Source organism: Serinus canaria, chromosome 3 (assembly GCF_022539315.1).
Source record: "Serinus canaria isolate serCan28SL12 chromosome 3, serCan2020, whole genome shotgun sequence".
Taxonomy (NCBI): Eukaryota; Metazoa; Chordata; class Aves; order Passeriformes; family Fringillidae; genus Serinus; species Serinus canaria.
In genome coordinates, this window is record NC_066316.1 from 43,556,883 (window position 1) to 43,577,021 (window position 20,139).

A 20,139-nucleotide genomic window follows, 5' to 3' on the forward strand; every position below is an offset into this window, starting at 1 on the left:
ATTTCCTTTCCTTTGGAAAGGAAAGGATACACATTCATCTCTGAAAACAGAATGTGCCAGCGTCCTTGTAGGAGAAGCACATATGAATCTGAGTGGTACACCAGCTGTCACCAGACTCCAAACATTTACTAACTGATGCTTCCTAAGTATTACCATGGTCTGTACTCTAAACTGATTCTGTGCCAGTCACTCCAGCAGCTTTGGAAGTTACACATCATCTTTGAGGAACCAGGGAAATGCCAGTTGCAGGTTGGGCTGGGAAACAGGTTTTGCCAGCAGAACAAGCTGGCGCAGTAGTCTTCCAAGTACCCTTTTCTTGTGTGTGAGAAACTGAGTCTGTGCCCTCTGAAAAGGTTGCATACTATTTAGTGCTAGAAACTTTACAGCAGAATTCCATCTTTCTCCTGCAAATTGTGAGTCCAGACTGTTACGATAGCAGCAAGTGGAAGCTTTCTGCCTCTAACCACAAATTGAAAACTTCTGGCATGACCAGAATCTCTGTATAGAATGTTTTCAAGAGTAATTTAATATCATTGCAAATGCAGCTTTGGAGAGCATTGGTACTATGAGAATAGGGTTTTGTCATATATTTTGTTCCTCATGCATTTCATGTCTGACACACTGAGTATTTTTTCTGAATATGCTTAAAATAACTCAAAATTAAATGAAAAGGCTGAAATCAATTTCATTTTCCTTGTAGTATGAGTACCTCCTTCTGTGTCTTTCAGTTATTTAAGCACTGTTTAAATTGACTCAGCTGAATAACCTTAAATTCTTTAATAGTAGCTTCTTCACAGAACGTTTCTAAGACTGGGCATACAATTGGTTTCAGGTAAAAGAGAGACCAACCAGAATTAGGTATTGAAATGATAAGGTTAAGACACATCATTGCTCATGGGTTGTTTTCTTTTTTCCAATAAGCAGAATGAGAGATGAATTTAGTTATAGAGGCCCCCTGTTGAAGGCCAGGTTTGGATGGGGCCCTGAGCAACCTGCTCTAATGAAAGGTGTCCTGCCCATGGCTGGGGGGTTGGAGCAAGATGATCTTTAAGGTCCCTTCCAAGCCAAACCATTCTATGATTCTATGAAATGCATACAAAAACTATAATTATTTCCAAGTATGAGATTTCTCAGCATTAAGAGGCAAAAGTAATCCTTCAGAAAATCTCAAATGATGCAGCACTGACTGGAATGGGACTTAGGTATGATTTTATTTTAAAGTCTGTATTGAATTCTCTCTTATGTGACACTTGGTCTTCTACTTTCTTTGATATTTTAAAAATACGTGGCACACTATGAACACCTGTTTTGCTCAATTGAGTGATTGGCAGCCTCGGACATTGCAATATGCCGTACTAATGCCAAAGTCCAGAAGCAAGTTAGGGTAGATATCCTCTTTTGTTTACAATATAGTTTAAAAAGGAGGTGTTGCTTCAGAGTCACCAAGTGCAAACACAAGGCAAAAATCTGATTTCACCTCTTCCCTGATAGGCTGAGACTGTACTGTATGTGGCTTTAAAATGGAAAAAACCCTCATGTTCAGAAAGTAGCAACATATCCAGATCTCTGCTAAACACATCTGTTTAGCAGGGATCTGCTAAAACTTAAATAGTTTGGATGTTCAACTCTTGGGGACTTCATTATAGAAGTCCATACATCTCCCTCCACAGAAAGGGGAAAAGAGCCTTAAAAATTGATCATTGTATTTAATATGGAAGGCCTTGGAATCTCTGCTTTGTATGTTATTCAAAGTAGCTATTTTCCCAGCTGTACGCTGTGTAAGAATTGCATAGACCTTTTCCTTTGAAGCCTACAGCCTAAAGGAAATGAGAAAACTCTAAAGCAAACCAAAGAACTTCCATCTCTTGTAGAGTTTGGAAGCTCTAGGCTGTATGATTTACTAATGGACAATTAAATTTTAAACACTTCACAGCAGGTCTTGTTACTTATTTATGTATGTTATATAGGTTGATGGTTGGGCTTGGTGATCTTGGAGAGTTTTTCCAATTTAACAGTTCTGTGATCAGTGATTTCCATGGCTCTATTTTGGTTAGTGTTGGGATGCTGACTGAGCAGTATAGCAAAAATGTACAGGGCTCAAAGAAGTGTCATTGTGTTACTATTTGAAAATGCCAGCTACTGGAAACTCTTAAGTGGTGCACAGAAATTAATGCAAAATTCTATAAATAATTTGAGTGGTTAGTACTTAGGAATGAATTTCTCTAATGTGCAGATTGTTTAATTTACCTCTGTGCATTTACACATCTGTTGAGAAATCCAGGACTTCACCCTGACTCCTGGTCCACTGCTGCAACTCTGGTTGGGTATTCAAGGAACTGTGAACACTACAGGATGCAGCACTGTGTGAATCAACAATCCATGTTGATAAGGAAAAAAACTAAATCCAAGACTAATCTCAGGCCTTAGATTTAGGCCTCAGTTTATTATTATAGTTGTTATGTATTTACATTCTGCCTACCTATAGTGGAAAGATACATCTTTAATTTTCAGTTGTATCCTTTAGCGCAGCACTATGTAGTCAGTGAACCTCCTGAATGTTCAGATCAGGTATTCTAGCTGCCACCTGAGAGTATTTTGTGTTCTGCTTTGAGGAAAATGTCATTTGTCTTAGGAGTTATTGTTAGCCATGAATCTCAATCAAAGCAAAAGATGGAAGCTCACTCAACATCTCGAACAGAAGTCTGAGATCCTGGTTTTAACCTTGCATTACACCAGATGTCATGAGGAAGATAGTGATAATCTTTCACATTTCTGGATAATGTTTTATCAGTGGAACTTGAAGCATGTGCATACCAAAAACTGCTTTGCTGATTAGTGCACTGCTGTTACGTTCTGCATCTTGAGAGACCACAGTGATATTTCTGTATGCATTTTGCTAAAGGATAAGCTAAAACAAAGGAAAAACAATTGTGAAAGACCACGTATGAGCCATTAGTATGGTTGAGAATAGGAACTTGTGTGTTTTGTCTTGCAGTTCTTCATTTATGCTGCTAGGCCGTGTTCCCATACAGTAAGCTGATTTCCCATCCTGTGGATGCACTTCAGCAGGCTTTTATTTTCTTGCATTTAATGTTCTTTCTTCTTTTCCTTTAGTAATAGTTTTTCTGCTCAGTAATATTAGAGGAAATCACAGCTACTTGAATAGAGTTTTACAGAAGCCACATCAAAGTGTGCAATGCACATTTCTGTATCTTTACTTCAGTGGAGAATCTAGAAATGTTGTCTCTCCCTTCTAGGGAATTGTTCAGTTGTTTACTATCTGTAGGAAACACACTACACACCAGATAATGCTGCCCACATAACTGATCAAATGCCTGAGTAGCCTTTGTGAGAAGGTGGCAGCATTTTCTCTGCTTTAGCATGCTGGATGCCTCTCTTTACGTAGCAAAAGGTTTGCTCAGGGTGTTGTAAAACAAAATGGGCTGAATCTACCTAACAGCTTTGCCAGTGATATGATGTGTCTTGGATCCCTGATTCTCATCCTAGGGTTCAGCCCTGTGCTAGATCTGTTGCCAACAGGACCACAACAGTGGGCCAGTTTATCAGACTGGAAGGAGCATATTCCCTTCCTGCTGGATTAGTTTGCTCTGAGTTACTATATTTGAGCAAGCTGCAACCAATACAAGAGGGGCAGAACGAACAGCAACCTTTTTCCTGGCAGTTATTCTGGGATTAGTTACACGTTTTATGTAGCCATGTGGTAGAAGCGCAGAAAGAATCAAAAAAGCACAGCCAAATCAACAGTAGGTATAAGGAAGGAGCTGGTAACCTAAGAAAGTTTCCTGTACTGATAACGTATCTGACAATTGCTGGCTGTCCCTCGTAAATGAGCATTATTTCACACTGGATTAAAATGTCAGCTAGCAAAGCTGAAAGAATTTTAACTGGGCTCCTTTTTGTTAATTCAGATGCCATCATTAAAATATTTCTCTCCAGTGTATTTCAGGGAACTTCAGGGGATTCCATATCTTCAGGGGAACTTCATTTTTTTTCCTGCTGGGTAACTACTGTCATCTGGTAAATTGCATTGTCTTTGTAGTTAGTAAGGAAGTAATGCAGTCATACCATTGTAGCCCTTTTACAAATTCTTATCATTGACAATTACAAGAAATTGGATGTGTTCATGGGACCTGACACTTGCAAAGAAATCTGTCCCTTGTAAAGATGTGTTAACTATCGGTTTACTCATTGCTGCTCAGGCTCTTCAGTGCTAGGTCTTTCTTTTGTAATTACTAATAATTTTACATTCCCCTCTCCTTTATGCTGAGATCTGAGAGATGCCATATACAGCATGCTGATTTCCTTACAGAGTCACAGGTTGTGTCACTGCAGCCTTTTCCATGCTAGTCACTGTTTGCAAATGCAAGTGCTGGCAGGAGGGTACTGAACATGAAACCTTCAGCTCAGATGATCGCTAAGCATTTCTGATAAATGTGCTGCCTTACTAGAAAGGGATTTAAGGAAATGGGTCTCAAAATCTTTGGTTGGTGTTGATGGTCTTGACTGACTGGGTGAGTCCAGAGTTGTGATTGGGCAGCTGGAGTATTTTTTGATGAATTGTCATACTGATTTAATGTTGCCTGCTTTCATTGTATGCACGGCTATCTTATTCTGGCCCTGAGGGGTTAGAATGATGTATTTCCACTAGAAAAGTCATCCTATAGGTGTAAGAATTTTTGGAATCATCAACTATCCCACCAAGAGGAATTTTTGTGGCAAAGTGAAGTGCATTGTTTTAAAACAAATTGCCATTAGCCTAAACAGACAATACAGGTTTTGAAAACCACAGAATATTTAAGTTGCTCTGTCTGTCTTTACATTGCTGGCTAAATGTCTTGTGTGTGTAGTTTACCTTTCTAAATGCTACATTCCTGTTTATTTTTAAATAACTTCTAGATAAGTAAAAACCTCTACATTTCATCTGCTTGTGAACATAAATAGTATGGGCAACCACAGTTCTTTTCCTTTGTGATTATCCTGTTTGTCTTTATTCCACTGTAACTAATCAAATTTGTGTTTCCCACAATTATTGTTTGCTATGTGGAATGTCTTAAACATGTGAGTAATTGAATAGGACTAGTGTATCTATAAAATCTGTTGGTGGTTCAGTAGACTAGTTCTCACAACAGTTGAAGTATTTCCCCATTGAGTTTTGCAAATTTGTGTTCTATTTTGAGCTTGAAATGGTGAACATATTCAGCTAGACTGTATTCAGATGTGAGAGTATCATCAAGCATCATATTTAGGATTTAGAGTTTTGAATAAGCTATCTATCTGTAAAATATCTCACTTTGGTCCTTATGTAAGTATTGTCTCGTAATTTATTTGTATTATTCCAGGTGGAATATGCTTGCATGAAAGTGGAGCGTGATGCACTTCAGTTCTGTATGGTTTTGTTAGTTGCTTCAGTGATTTTTTCCTACTTGTGTTAAATTGTTTTGCTTCTGTTTCACTTTATGTGTTGTTAAAATCTTCATGTTTCCAAGAAATAGCTATTGAAACAGAAGATAGTTATAAGATTTATCCACATTCACATACATTATGGTGACTGACTGACTGAATATTGAAATATCTCACAAAAATAGGCAAGAACTATGTGTCTTTCTCTGCCAAACAAGGGAGTTGATGCTTGTCATTTCCCTGAGTTCCAGATGTCAAATCAATAACAAGATTAGAAGTAAATATTCCTAGTCCCCTGCTGCATCTAGTAGATAACACTTTCTTCTATGTGAGGTTGCATTTTAATGCAAAGATGCTGCTTACATTTGATTTGATTTTAACTCCACAGTGTGAAATGGCCTAATTTTTTAATGTTGTGTGATAATTCCTTTCTGCCCACAATACAAGTTTCCTTCACTGTTTTCATGCTCTGTAATTTCTGCTGGTGCAATAGAGCAATCTTTGTTTCAAAGTGGAGGTGGAAAGCCTACTAATCTGCAGCTGGTTGTTTCTTTTTATTTCCAGACGGTAGGAAGAAAAACTGTGGCTTATTTCAATTCGAGAAATTGTTTTCAAGACTAGATAGGTATTCTTCAGTAACTGGATATGTGATTAAAACACTGCAGTAAGTGCCACTACAACATATTCAAAGCTTTTGGCACATCCCAGGGTGCATTTTGGATGGTAACAGGTGTGAATTATAAATTTTTAGAAACCTCTTTTCTAGTGAACTGTACCAGGCTTCAAGCAGAGCACTACAGTGCACAGGTGCTGGGTTCAGCAGTAGCACCTGGCACATCCCTGTGGTACACCATGCATACACAAGTCTTTCAAGTGGTAGAAAGCTGAAGTAATTGATAGAACTTGAAAACCTGTTACATTAAAATTGGAGGGGCTGTGGAAAGACCAAGTTGCAGCATGGAATGAATCTGTGGTTCCAGACCTTTTCTGTAAAAAGAAAGATCCGTCTTCTATCAGTCTGTTCAGAAAGTGTGTGTCCTCTGAGCTTCACTGCCACTTGGATGCTAAATGTGTCTCAGCTGCTAAAAGGAATTTTTCCATAGGTGCAGACTTCTGGAATTACAGACAAAATCTGGATGTGTAAAATCTATTGTGTGATATATACTACTTCTGTGCTGCAGTCAAGGTGAAATCCTCATCATGTTTTTTTACTGGATCAACTTGAGAAATGAGAAGATCAATATCGTGGACAAGCTGCTGGCTAAGTCTAATCATTAATGACATTTTCTCTCTGCCAAAACATTGTTCATGTTAAGTTCTTTTTGTCCTTCTTTGAATATTTCAGGATGTGAACCTCAGGAAGAGCTGTAAAAAGGCTTGTACCCTGGCCTGATTTCAGCTGGGATAGAGTTCATTTTCCTCTTAGTAGCTGGTACAGTGCTCTGTTCTGTATTGACTATGAGAATAAGGTTGATAACACGCTGAAACTTTATTGTTGTTGCTCAGTAGTGCTTACCCCAAGTCAAGGGCTTTTCAGTTTCCCATGATCTGCCAGGGAGCAGGTGCACAAGAAGCTGAGAGGGCTCATGGCCAGGGCACCTGACCTAAACTGTCCAAAGGGATATTCCATACCACAGAACATCATGCCCAGTGTATGAACTGGGGGAAGTTGGCTGGTTGAGGCCAGTTGCTGCAGGGGGATCGCATGGATATCAGGCAACAGGTGATGAGCAATTGTGTGGGCTTCTTTTGTCTGTCTTGGGTTTTATTCCTTTCATTCTTCTTTTCATTATAATTACTGTCATTATTATTACTATTGTCTTTCTCTTTGTTTCAATTGCTAAAATTTATTTTCTCAACCCATAAATTTTACTTTTTGTTCCTAATTCTCCTCCCCACCATGAGGGACGAGTGAGCAAACTGATGTATGATAATTAGTTGCCACGTGGGGTTAAACCACAACAACCCCTTTCAATACCTTGAAGTTGGTATTGAAGTTCTTAGGAAGGTTTTTAAAGAACTTGTTTCTTTGAGTTGCTTGTTAATCTTGGTGATCAGTGGCTTTAAAAATCTGTTATTATGAGAATGCTGCTGCACAGATGTATCTGAGCATTCCAGTGCAAAAATCTCATCTTGTTTTCTAATGTTTCAGAGGACTACAAGTTAAACTTTTCCTAATAAAACTCACTCACATTTCTCTTTTAGCAAATTTAAGCTTCTGAGACTTAGGTAGTTTGTTCTATTAGGAAACCTTAATAATAAAGTAGTCTGTTGGAGCCCCTACTTTGATACAGATTTTTGACCATCTGTTGCCTAGCAGGCAAGTAAACCAATAAAAGAATAATTGGAATTTTCCTGGCTGGATTCTCAGCGGAGCCCTCAGGAAGTCTCACCTTGCTTTTGACCTGTTGGTTGAGTTTTATTCAAAAGACTTTTGTAATTTTTACTTCTCCATTGGAAAATGAATCTGAGATAACAGAAAAGAATTGTTGAAACAACATAAGAGTTTGTTTATTTATGCTAAATCTTTGCTAGAGGCAGATCTTAACATCACAATGTTTGTGTTTTGGATAGGTGTTTCTAGAAATGTGCTGTTATTAAAAGTTCTGTGGGGGAAAAATAGCCCAACACCAGATGGATCCTGGTTGGATTGCAGCTAAAACCTTATAGGATCTTAAATTCAGGATGACACTAAGAGGAACCAATTTCCAGTATAAAGACTTTGGGCTTTAAAAAAAAGGAAAAAAGAGAAAGTGCTGTTAGCTTTAAAAAAAAAAAAAAAAAAAGAAGAAATCCAAACCCAAATGGCAAACCCCCACAAATTCATGCAAACCTCTTGATTATCATGTGACAGAAGGCCTGTATGCTTTGGCACAGAGGTTTAGCAGACCTCTGCCTGCTGAAGCTGCTCACATTTAGTCTTTGCTCCTGCCCTGGAGCACTGTGAAGCACACAGAGGACAGGAAATCTTTAATGACACATCCAAAAAACATGGCTGAAGTTGTCAGGGCTCTGTGGGAGTACGGGTCCAACCCACACAGACTGCATGACAGGCTGGAAGTTTAGCATGTCCCAACATAAAGGAGTTTCTCAACAGGCAGTCTGATGGGAGCCATGTAGCTGACAGGCAGGGTTTGGAAAAAATCTTATTTTGCAGGGAAAGTGGGAAAGCTTTGCCTGCTCTCTGAGTGCCTGGAGAGCACAAGCTCTTCCTGCAGGGAACATGTTTTTTATACAGGCTTATTTACTAGCCCTGGAATGGCAAATGTGCCTCACCTGGAGCCCTGTCTCACATGTGGTAGGCATAATTCTGGTGGCAAGGAATTTGTGTTTTCATGTAGGCTCTACTGGAAGGGTGCAACAGTTCCCTTGGGTTGATAATACCCGTTTTGGTCATACATAATCTATCCAGGCAGGATGAGCAAGACCCAGTGTTGGTTGGTGGCAGGAAAGAGTGCTATCATTTTCCAGTTTAAGTTACTGTCTTTTGAGCTGTTTCCCTCTGATACTTTTGTTGAGAAGAGATAATACTGCACCAAACTCATAATAATCATCTCAGATGTGTGGGGGAGATACTGATTTCTGTACTTAATCTTATGTTTGCATTTGGATCCTGTGCAGTGGATTCCATCTGCTGTTGTGCTGCTCTAGTAACAATTCCTTCCTTGTACACACCCCCCCCCCCCACTGCTGATACTGGAATCACTTCATCATTAGCATCACTGCTGTGGGGTTGTGATGATTTTCACTTAACTTGCTATGGGCAAATACTTTCTAAAACAGCAGTGAGTGTAAATGGACAAAATGGTACTGCTTGTTGCCATTTGCAATTCCTATCAGACTGTGCCTTGCCTTGTCTGGTGTTATTAGAGATACATGGATTGTCTTTTTGATGACAGGAAATGAGAGTTAGGAAATACTAGCATTCGTTTGGTTTGGCTCAGAATTATATTTAGTTTCCCTTAAATTAACAGGGTGTCCTTGTGCATTATCAAGTGACCTGGGGTTCAGGTAGCCTCACTGACCTTTAGTACTGTTGTTGTTCATCCTGCTGAGCTGTGATGGAAATTCAGAAACGATAACTGAAAGTCTTTCCTCCAAAAATCTGGAGCCCATCAGAGAAGTAGGGGGAGCTGTGAAATTAAGCCAGTCTGGCATAGCTCTGCTGTGGAATACCATTGGAGGAGCTGATGCTAGGGAAGCACTGAATTCAGCTTCAAATTCTGAAGGCAGCTGAAGTCTGCCTATTTCTTGGCCCTGTGCTTGGGTTCAGATCAAGAGCGCACTACAGATCATTTTGACTTCCTGCTTTGGTTCACACTTGTGGAACAGTTTGGAGCATGTAGATTGGACTTCTTTCTAATTAAACAGCCTGAAACAGTAAAGAGTACCTCAGCTCTTATTGGGCTTACAGTCTTTGTGAAGAGAGTAGAGCAAATCTGAAGTAAACCCTGGCTTCCCTAAATATAATCTTGAATTTAGGTACATGCTACCAAGTGTTCTGCACAATGGATCAATACTTATTGTGCTACAATACTAACGTTAACAAGGTGACCGTGCAACTTTTTTTGTTCTTTTTTTTTTCCTGTGCCTATACTTTGCATTCCAGTGGTCAAAATAATTGATTTTGGGCAGGAATTGGCAGATTGGTAGATATCTGATCTCTTAAGTAATATGATCAAGATACTCCTTTTTTCATGACATACAAGATCTAAGCTCCTGTTGCAACCAAACTATTTTCATGTTTTGAAGTTTTGCTCACAAGCCCAACACAAAAACATTTTCTCTATCATGGCATCTTACAATTTTTCCTGCTGCCTTGCTGGTATGTGTAGAGTATCAAAAATGATCATGTTTTGAATAGTTAATTACCATCACATATGTAGTGCCCAGGAATCCTCCTGCACTGACTGCAGATTTTCTCTTGCTGATTGAAATGACAGCATGTATCTCTCTAGAAAAATGTAAATGATCTTACAATAGCAAAAAAGATACGGGACTTCTTGTTGTAAATAAATGGTTCAGCAATTTTGCTCTAGTTAAGAAAATTATTAGATACATAATGTATGCCCTTATTCTGATCCTACTTGTTTGACTCATTTGAAAAGACTTAAAGCACTTTCAGTTTTCATTGCATAATTAATGGGGGCAGGTGAGCCAGCAGCATGCCCAGATGGCAGAGAGGGCTGATGTTATCCTGGGCTGCACCAGGATTGCTGCCAGCAGGCTGAGGGAGATGTTCCTTCCCCTCTACTCAGCCCTGGTGAGGCCACTCCTGAAGGGCTGGGTGCAGTTCTGCACCCCCCAGTCCAAAAAAAGCCATGGAGCTACTGGGAAGTCCATCCAAGGGCTACTAAGGGATGAAGAGATTGGATCTCTCCTGTGAGGGTTGGGACAGATTGGGACTGCTGAGCCTGGAGAAGAAAGGTTTTGTGGGGAGTTCACCAGTGTATATGAATACCTGAAAGAGTAGGTTAGGGAGTGATATTGCAGGTGGCATATGGGTGCTGCTGTGTTGCACACTGCCACTGTCAGATCATTCTTTTCCACCTTTACATTCATGTTCACTGGCTGGCTAGTATTTTTTTACTTAAGCTGAACATTTTGAGGACAAGGAAATATTTTCATTCTGCTTTGGTAGCACAATAAGTATTAAATAACTGAATTATTACAGGATACATAAAATACTTTCACATTAGTTTTAGTTTAGTTTTAAATATTTCTGTGTTAAATTCCATGGGCTTACTACATTTATCTAAAAATCATATATACACAAATTGCTTGCTAAATTTTTAATGTATTTTTATACGGGTAATTATCTTCCACCAGAAGTGCCACTCTGTTCAAAGGTCCCAGTCAAGGAGAGCCTTTCTTGTCTCTTCATGTAGGACTCCTCAGCAAGTCAGAGGTGAGATGGGCTTATTGTAGGAAGGCTTTTCAGACAACTGAGAACATACTCAGTAGGAAATTGGAAGTGTTACTATTCTTGCTTCCAGCATAATATGTTGGATTTTTTTATTATTATTTCTGATCACCGTGATTTCTGAATGAGAATATGTTGCATGTCCATACACAGTAAACCCATTTTCACACCAGTTATTTAAGCCAGCACAGAATGTATAAGAACAGGAAGTGAACATCAGTGGTTTGCTAGCACTGGTACAAATCCACAGGCAGTTTGAACAATACCAAACATAAGACTGTAGAGCAACCTGTTCTTCTTCATATTAATATGAATAAAGCATGAAAGTATCCCTTGTCCTCATGCAAACATTCTCCCCAGTTTGATTCGTTAGCATGCCCCTTTCCCAGCATTTGTGGATGCAGTTTCTTTGGGCAGGTGAAATATTGCTGCTTGTGCAAGAACAGACAAGGCAGGTTTTGAATGCTTTGTGAGATAAAAATACAGCTGTTCTGGTAGAAATTGGTTTTGAAACTGGCTTTGACCACAGAAGCAAATATATCCATGCCTTGTTTCTTTAGTTGCGATATTTCTGACAGTCAGCCAAATTGCTCATACAAGTATTTATTTAGTATTTAGTATTTCTTACTAAACTGACTGTGTTAAAAGCCATTTCAGCTTGGTGCAGCAGGTGACATTTGTGAGCTGATTATATGAACACAGTCCTTTCCATAGTCCAAACCTAGCTCAGGACGCTGACTCTGAGGAATTAGCAGTCTTTGGCTTTGATAGCTAGTGGCAGCAGAGAACAGCCCCAGAAGGAATCAAAACCACATAGGAGATGCATGTAAATCAGTGTGTTGGAATCTCTTTGGAGTTTTGGTTGCTTGGTGGGTACTTTTGGAAGAAGCCCCTTCATTCTAGAAATTGGCAAAACAAAACAATTCTATTCTGAGAAGTGGTTAGGTGAGGTATTGCTGTGAGGAAGATGTAATCTTCATGGTTACATTAATTTAAATATTGTTTTACTACTTTTATTCTGGTAAGATTTGAGGGGTATATTATTATTGAAGAGAACTGGATCAGCACCATACTAAATCACCTCAGCTTGAAGTCTAAATCACTTTTAACTCACATTTACTGGTGCTGTGTGAGAATGAACCTAATGACTGTTTTCTTTAGTGGCAAAACTGGTTTAAGAGGTTTCTGCCACACCCTTCATCACGTCTCTAATTGTGCCAGTGCAAGTCTTTGAGAGCTGCATAGTAAGCTTTTATTAGTGAAATGGACTAGGTTTCAAAATCCTTCCCTTCCCTTCCCTTCCCTTCCCTTCCCTTCCCTTCCCTTCCCTTCCCTTCCCTTCCCTTCCCTTCCCTTCCCTTCCCTTCCCTTCCCTTCCCTTCCCTTCCCTTCCCTTCCCTTCCCTTCCCTTCCCTTCCCTTCCCTTCCCTTCCCTTCCCTTCCCTTCCCTTCCCTTCCCTTCCCTTCCTTCCCTTCCCTTCCCTTCCCTTCCCTTCCCTTCCCTTCCCTTCCCTTCCCTTCCCTTCCCTTCCCTTCCCTTCCCTTCCCTTCCCTTCCCTTCCCTTCCCTTCCCTTCCCTTCCCTCCCTTCCCTTCCCTTCCCTTCCCTTCCCTTCCCTTCCCTGATTATTTCATCAATTTTGGTTTACAGCACTTCTTCCTCCTCCCTCTTCTAATGCACACAAAATCAGTTTCATCAACTCAACTGAGGAGATTGCAAAATGTAATTTCCAAATGGATTTCCTCTGCTTAGAAGTGCCTGTCACAGTGGAATTTTTCCTCCTTATTTCTGCAATGTAGGGTGGCATATTTCAGCCTGGCTTGAAATCCAAGTTCCCTGATTTGTGTAGCAAAATGGTGTTGGGGAGCTTTTCCAAAGTGTTTCCAGTTTGGTAGCCCAGTAAGTTTAACAATGAAATACATCTTTCTTCATAAAACTAGGTCTCAAACTATTCTTTTCTATTGCAAGGAAGAGCCTTGCAGCAACCAAGGTGATCTCTCTTACTGCACAGATCTGCCATCACCTGACATTTCCTTTTCATCTTGGAAGATAATTGACCACTTATGAAGAAGGATGTATTTCACTGTTAAACACAGTGGAAAATGTCAAAGGCTTATAAAATGAAAGTCTAGAAATTATGTAAATATTATCATTGACCATCTTCATCATACTCCAGTGAGTCATGTTATGCTTGGGATGAATTAAAGATTTTTGCATAACTTAAAAATACATAGTACATGATGCACTTAATTTATTGGGGCATTTTGAGATTATGATCTGATTTAAAGGTCTGACTTCTCTTCAAGGACACTGACTCAGACCATCACTTGCTGTGTTATGCTGCGTGGTGTGATTCTGCCATCTGAATGGGTGTGTTGGAGAGGACACTGGATGTGCTGAACATAACCCTCTCCATGCCCTGAGAATCTCAGGGTGCTACACAGGGCTGGTGGTGTTGCAGCAGGTGACCTGGGGCCAAAGGGAGCTGTGGCTTGACAAAACCTGTCATAGAAGGAATAGTACCTCTAAACTATGAATAGGCAGTGGAAGAGAGAGGCAGTGCTGCCACCTGGTACACGCCTGCCAGGCTTCATCCCCACAGCCTGGGAGAGGCTGGCTGGGGGAAGCTTTCTGAGGGCTGTAGCAGTTCTGTTTGTCTGATACTTGCCTCACTTGATGTAAGATTCATCTCCACCATTCAAACATCCACCCTTTGAGGCATCATGTGGGGATTTGTGTGGAAGTCTAGGCTGGGTTATTACAACACAGAACCATTGCATCCCTGCACTCTGGCACTAAATGCTCAATTCAAGGTCCTGAATGACCTGTGAGACAGCCATTGCCTCTTAACACAGAGAAGAGCTCATTAATGAGCTACAGGAGGAACTGAACTATAAAGAGACAAAGCAGCGATGATACACAACTGCTGAGATTGGTCAAGGCAGTGTCTGAGAAAGATGAAAGGGAAAAAAACCCACTGTCAACAAGTGCCAACCCACTGCCAAGCTAACAGAGGACAGAAGAATGTGACATGCTCAAAGGCAGTGCTAGGTTTGATACTAGTGCTAGGCTGTTATGAATTAGAAACATTGTTGGAAGCTACCTAGAGACTCAGGAGAACAAAGTCTGATGGTGTATCTAAAAATGGAGTGAGAAAATATATCTTACCAGGAATATAATGGCCAATTCTATGTATTTACCTAGAGAGTGATCTAACAGGAGCAATTAGTCACAGCTAAGACAGAAGACAAAATAACTGAAAGAGGGACAAGAGGGATGCAACATACTGAGAAGTGTAGAAAAGTCATGACTGAGCCTTTTTAGAAACATGTAAGAGCAGAAGACTAACTTGAAGTACAGCAAGAGGAAATTTTTTTATTGAATACATCATTGACATGTATAACTCAGCACCAAAGTAAATGTAAAAAGATATAAGTATTTTAAATTATTTCTAAAAATAAACACTTTTGTATGTAGGTTTTCACTTTTGTGACAACCTTCAGAATTACATCAGAACTGATAAAGACATTTTCTATATTTATATAAGCGTATAATAGTAGAAATAGATTTTTAAGGAAAAAAATCCCCACATGTGAACAGATCTGAAACTCAGCTGTCAACATCTTGTGGAGTTTTACTCTTTGTGTAATCAATCCAGTATGGTCCATCTCAACACATTGAGCTAGATAGATCATTGGTCTTACTTATTTGGCAAATTCTGCTGGTCTTGTTTGCATTATTTTCCTTTTTTTTTTCCTTTTTTTTTAGTGATATCCTTTATCTCTAGTGTCACTGTGAGTAGCAGTGCTTGGCCAGGTTTTCTGAGGGTTTGTTTTTTTAATGGTCAGTGTTTTTAAATGGGTGATTGTTATCTGATATTTTCATTATACAGTATAAAAATACAGCATTCAATAAATCTTGTTTTCCTCATAATCAGTAATACAGTTATCAGGCTGCATTAATGATTTAATTCTGGTCAACCATAGCAAGTGCCCTTGATAGAATAAAAAATACCTTCATAAGTAGTGCCCTTTTGGTGAGCATCCTTTTCTCATAGCAAAAATAATACCTTAGGATAGCAACTGCAATGCTCCTGATCATGGTGGTTTCACTGAAAAAGGAGGACACAGTACGAAGTACGAACAGGTGCAGGAGCTGCGATGGGAGGCAATAGAGCACAGGTGTCTGAGAGCAGACAATGGAGTATCTTGGGCCTTGGATCTGTAATTTCCTCTCTTTTAAAGTGTAGCTGTGTTGGTTTGGGGTGTTTTAATGACTTTTGTACAGTGATAACTAAGATTATCGGCAACTTTCTTGACACTTAAGATTGTCAAGAAAAGTTACATAAAAGCAGTTGCATACTGGGGAAAAATAGAAATCCTTTTCATCCCCGCTTGCCATAGCCTGAGATATGTAAAGGTAGCAAACAGAGTAGGAGAAGTGGTTAGTTCTTGAAGGACTGGTTTGTTCATTCCCCTAGGGATTGCCACAGGTGGTGTTCCTTGTAGAACTGTGTTGGGCTTGTGCTGTTGGACCTATCTTAAATGACCTGGAAGAGGGAAGCAACTAAGTTTACTAAATACACAACATTAATTAAGGCAGTAAGGATGATAGAAGAATCCCATGGCAACTGGGCAGTAAAGTGTCACAGGAAAATGAGTGTGGGTAAAATCATGCTCAGTCATAGTTTCAAACATTAAGTGATGGGATGTGCCCTGGTGGATGTAAGATCCAAGACTTCTGATAGACAGGGCCAAGAAAGCCTCTGGCAGCAGTCAGAAATGCCAGTCAAACCTCCAGCATTATTAGGCACAGAGTAGAATACTTGTCTACGATTTCATAAATCTGATTGAACTACTCTGTGCAGTTCTGATCCTCTTATCTCAAAGCAGATAAAGCAAACAGAAGGTGAGCAGGGAAAAAAGCCATTAATTAATACAATTTACCAGGGCTCAAAAGACTGAGCTTGGGCAAATTATTCATAATATCATTAAAATTCAAGTACAACTGAAATTTCCTGTTGGGTTAGCTAACACAGAGAAATTACACCTCATGTGTTTCTTCTACAAGACTTTGAACATTGTAGTGATAAGATGTTTTGCCTGTCTCTCATTGTCTGGAAGTGTCTTTATACATCTTAAGAAAAGGAAATGTTATTTTTTATTTATTCCTCTGGAAAACTTAAAAAGTAATGATTCTATTATTAAATCCATCAAAGTAGAGAAGAAATCTCTTTTGTTCATATAAAACTTGAAGGGGCTTGCAGAACAACCAGTTTCACAGGAGAGCAGGCAGAGAGTTCCCAGGGAGGCCTCATGGAATGTCTGCCCGGTCTAGTGCTGCACTGGGCAGGTGCAGAGTGCAGTTCAGAAATCAGAAGCAGCATAACCCTGGATTCACTTTGTGTTCTGCCTGGACTGCTCAAGATAGCTAGTTGCAGTAGCTCTGGAAAATGCCTTGCTGTACAGCAGCAATATAACCCAAATGAGGTGGCTGATCTGGGGCTGCAGAATTGGTAGGGCCTGTCTGCACTTGCTTGGTTTGATATCAGTGTAAAGGCTGCCCAGCCTAAATCTAAAGAGATTTCCTTTTTCTGGCTGCAATGAAAACAAAATACTTTTTTTTTCTTTTTCTTTTTTCTTTCCTTGGTTGGCAAACAGTAGAAAGCATTCTTGGTTTATGTTGGATTTACTGTTCCCTTCTGTGATGGTGACTTACATTTAGAACCAAATGCTGTCTGTCAGAATGAGCTTTGGCAGCGTAGCCACTTGCACTGGGTACAGTTGCACAGGTTTGTGACATTGGGATTGCTGGCTTCATCAGCCCCTACACCAGGGGATCCATTCCTGTACTCTGAACACAGCACTATTCATCCTCCTGGTGTGTAAATGGTGAGGCAGAAATCTAGCCACAGGGGCTAGATCCTTGGAGTTTTGCTGTGAAAAATGTTTGTTCTGCTTTTAGATACCTTTTGATGGATTATAATCTGTGGAGACATGGAATTAATTGAATGTCAATTACAGTACTTCTATGTAATTTAATTGATTTTCACAAAAGGTGTTAGAGTGTGTTACTACTTTACATGTAGGAACATTTTTCTGAAGTATGTATTATTCCAGTTTACAAGGTAGGTAGAAAAGTTACATCCTTTATAAAACTAAATAAAAAGTTCAGCAGGAAAACCCAGAATCAAATACAAATTTTCTGGCTTCCATTCCTTACTAGGCCTTTCTTCCTTCTCTGAAACAAGCATTTATACAATGATGATCACAATTTTGAAATATAAAAATATTTGGGTTTACTTGCTCGTGGCTAGTATTGAGTTTTGTTTGCCTGCTTAAAAGAGACCATTGAACAGCATTTGTCAAGAGTAGCAGAATTTGGAATTACTGATAGTGCATCTTATTCTTCTCACTCAGTACAGCCAATATCAGACTGGCAGCTGAGCTCCTAACTTTGACTGAACCCATGCCTGCTGTGCTTTGTTGCAGGTTATGGACACACAGTGCCTTTATCTGATGGGGGAAAGGCCTTCTGCATCATCTACTCGGTCATCGGGATCCCGTTCACACTGCTGTTCCTGACGGCCGTGGTGCAGCGCATCATCGTCTACGTCACCAGGCGCCCGGTGCTCTACTTCCACATCCGCTGGGGCTTCTCCAAGCAGGTCGTTGCAATCATCCATGCTATGGTCCTCGGCTTCATCACTGTCTCCTGCTTCTTCTTAATCCCAGCAGCAATATTTTCTGTCCTGGAAGATGACTGGAATTTTTTGGAGTCATTTTATTTTTGTTTCATTTCCCTGAGTACCATTGGTCTCGGAGACTATGTGCCAGGAGAAGGCTACAATCAAAAATTCCGAGAGCTGTATAAAATTGGAATTACATGTAAGTGTCAAACTAACCAGCTAAGTAAAAGACATTTTATATTAAAAATAAAAAAAATCAACATCAAACTGACAATCAGATTTTTCCTCTCCATTCTGTGAATAATGATCATTTGTCAGCTAGCAAACTGGGCATTAATTTAGGTAGCTCTGTAAAGAGGAAACTGTTAAGTAAGGTCAGTTTTCATAGTTAAGGAAGAAAAAGCTAAAACGAGAATTCCATTATTCTAACCATAGATATTTACTCTCTTATTAATAGTAGGAAAAAAATAACCTCATGTAACTGTTATGAAAATGGTTAAGAGCATCTTGGGCTAACATTTCAGTGCATCACAGAGCCAAAAGGATCCGTGCAACCTAAGACCGTCCCATAAGGTTAAATGACAGGTGGACAGAAATGAGTCAAGAAGCTGTGGAAACGAGGCGGAATAGCAAAGCTTCTGACTCCAGGTGTAACAGAAGGCAGCTGAAGCTGGCACTGGTACATACCAGCTGTCAAAGACAGTCAGGTAGACTGAGATGGTAGAAAAGAAAGATCATGAATGCTAAATTTAAATTAATTGTTTCATTATATTTGACACAGAAGAAATCATAGTGATCAGTGATTTTAAGAAAGTGAAGATTTTAAGAAGAAAATTACTTTATTTTGGTATTCTGAGTAAATGTATACTGAGGGCAATATTTTCCAGCAACAGTGTTTTGAAGGATGGCAGTTTCTCATATAGCTTCAGCCTGAGCAGTCTTTGGGTCATCCGAGGCATCAGTTAAAAGATCTAAGCACCCAAACCAAACCTTTCCTGTCAGGTTCATTTCTTAGGCTGGTCTGCATTCAACTGTGCTTCTGTGCATGATCCAGCAATCATGATGTAGGCAAAGAGTCTGTTAACTTGGTTTTGTGTTTTACCTGAAGAGAGGTTTTTTCATTCTTTGAAGCAGGGCCTTGAACTAGCCAATAGAACACTTAGTTTTGTTATCCTGCCAGGCCTGTTGCTGTTGCAGATTTCCTCGTCTCCCTGTTATGTTCATCTTGTGAATAGTAGCTTTTAATTATTAACCTGCTGATCTGCAGAATTGATTTGGGGCTGCTAAGTGGTGAAGTGAATGGAAAGTCACACATGGCAAAGGCCTTGTTACAAGCTTGCTGTTCTGAAACTCAAAATCTGAAGAAAACATTATGGCTCAGATTAAAGCTTTTTTAAGCTGTACAACAGTTAGGAAGTACTAAAGAAAATACTAAAAGGAAACAGTAGCTTTTAGGCAAAGTAGTGACCTAAGAATATCTAATTTCAATAGGTTTTAAGGTTATAAGTTTTAAATTATTCTTTTTCATTTCATGTGAGCAATTCAAGGAACCAAATAAAATGTTATCTCATGAACTGAAATTTTCTATAAGATACTTTTGACTTCTACATCAGAAAATGCTAAATGCGTACTAGAGGCTTTTCAAGAAGTTTTAGAGGAACACAAGTCCTGTTCTAAATCAAGTGACAATCAGCTGGACTGAGTCTCAGGGATAATTACAAATTCTCAGTGCAGATTTATAGATGCTTTTCAATTTATATAGCTTTGTCAGTTCTTCCTTGTGTAAATGCGTAGCTCCCATTTGATGTTATGATATAAAGTTTAAAAACAATTAATAAATTTTAGCTGTAGTGCTGATTTAGATGAGTATTCAGTATTAAAAAGTTGATTAATGGTTCTCCTGGAAGGAAAAGGAGAGTGTTCCTGCCAGTGAATAATCTGTAACTACAGGTGAGATATTTATGCCTTTAGGTAACAGAACAGTGACCATATGGATATTATAATCATTAATCTGTGTTGATTTTTCAGCACACTTGTGTTGAAAAATGTCCAGTGTGCACCCCTTGGATGAGTGCATTCTGCTAATGGTTATACACTTAGCTTCTGC

The 20,139-nt window shown here is 39.4% G+C and overlaps 1 protein-coding gene across 1 annotated transcript in view; it reads left to right on the plus strand.

The window, feature by feature from the left end:
- KCNK1 (potassium two pore domain channel subfamily K member 1) overlaps window positions 1–20,139 on the plus strand; it is a 34,689-nt gene that overhangs the window by 7,777 nt on the left and 6,773 nt on the right. Inside the window, exon 2 of the mRNA XM_009092851.4 lies at window positions 17,836–18,231. Within this exon, the coding sequence (XP_009091099.1) occupies window positions 17,836–18,231 (396 nt within the window). The remainder of the gene's footprint in view (window positions 1–17,835; window positions 18,232–20,139) is intronic.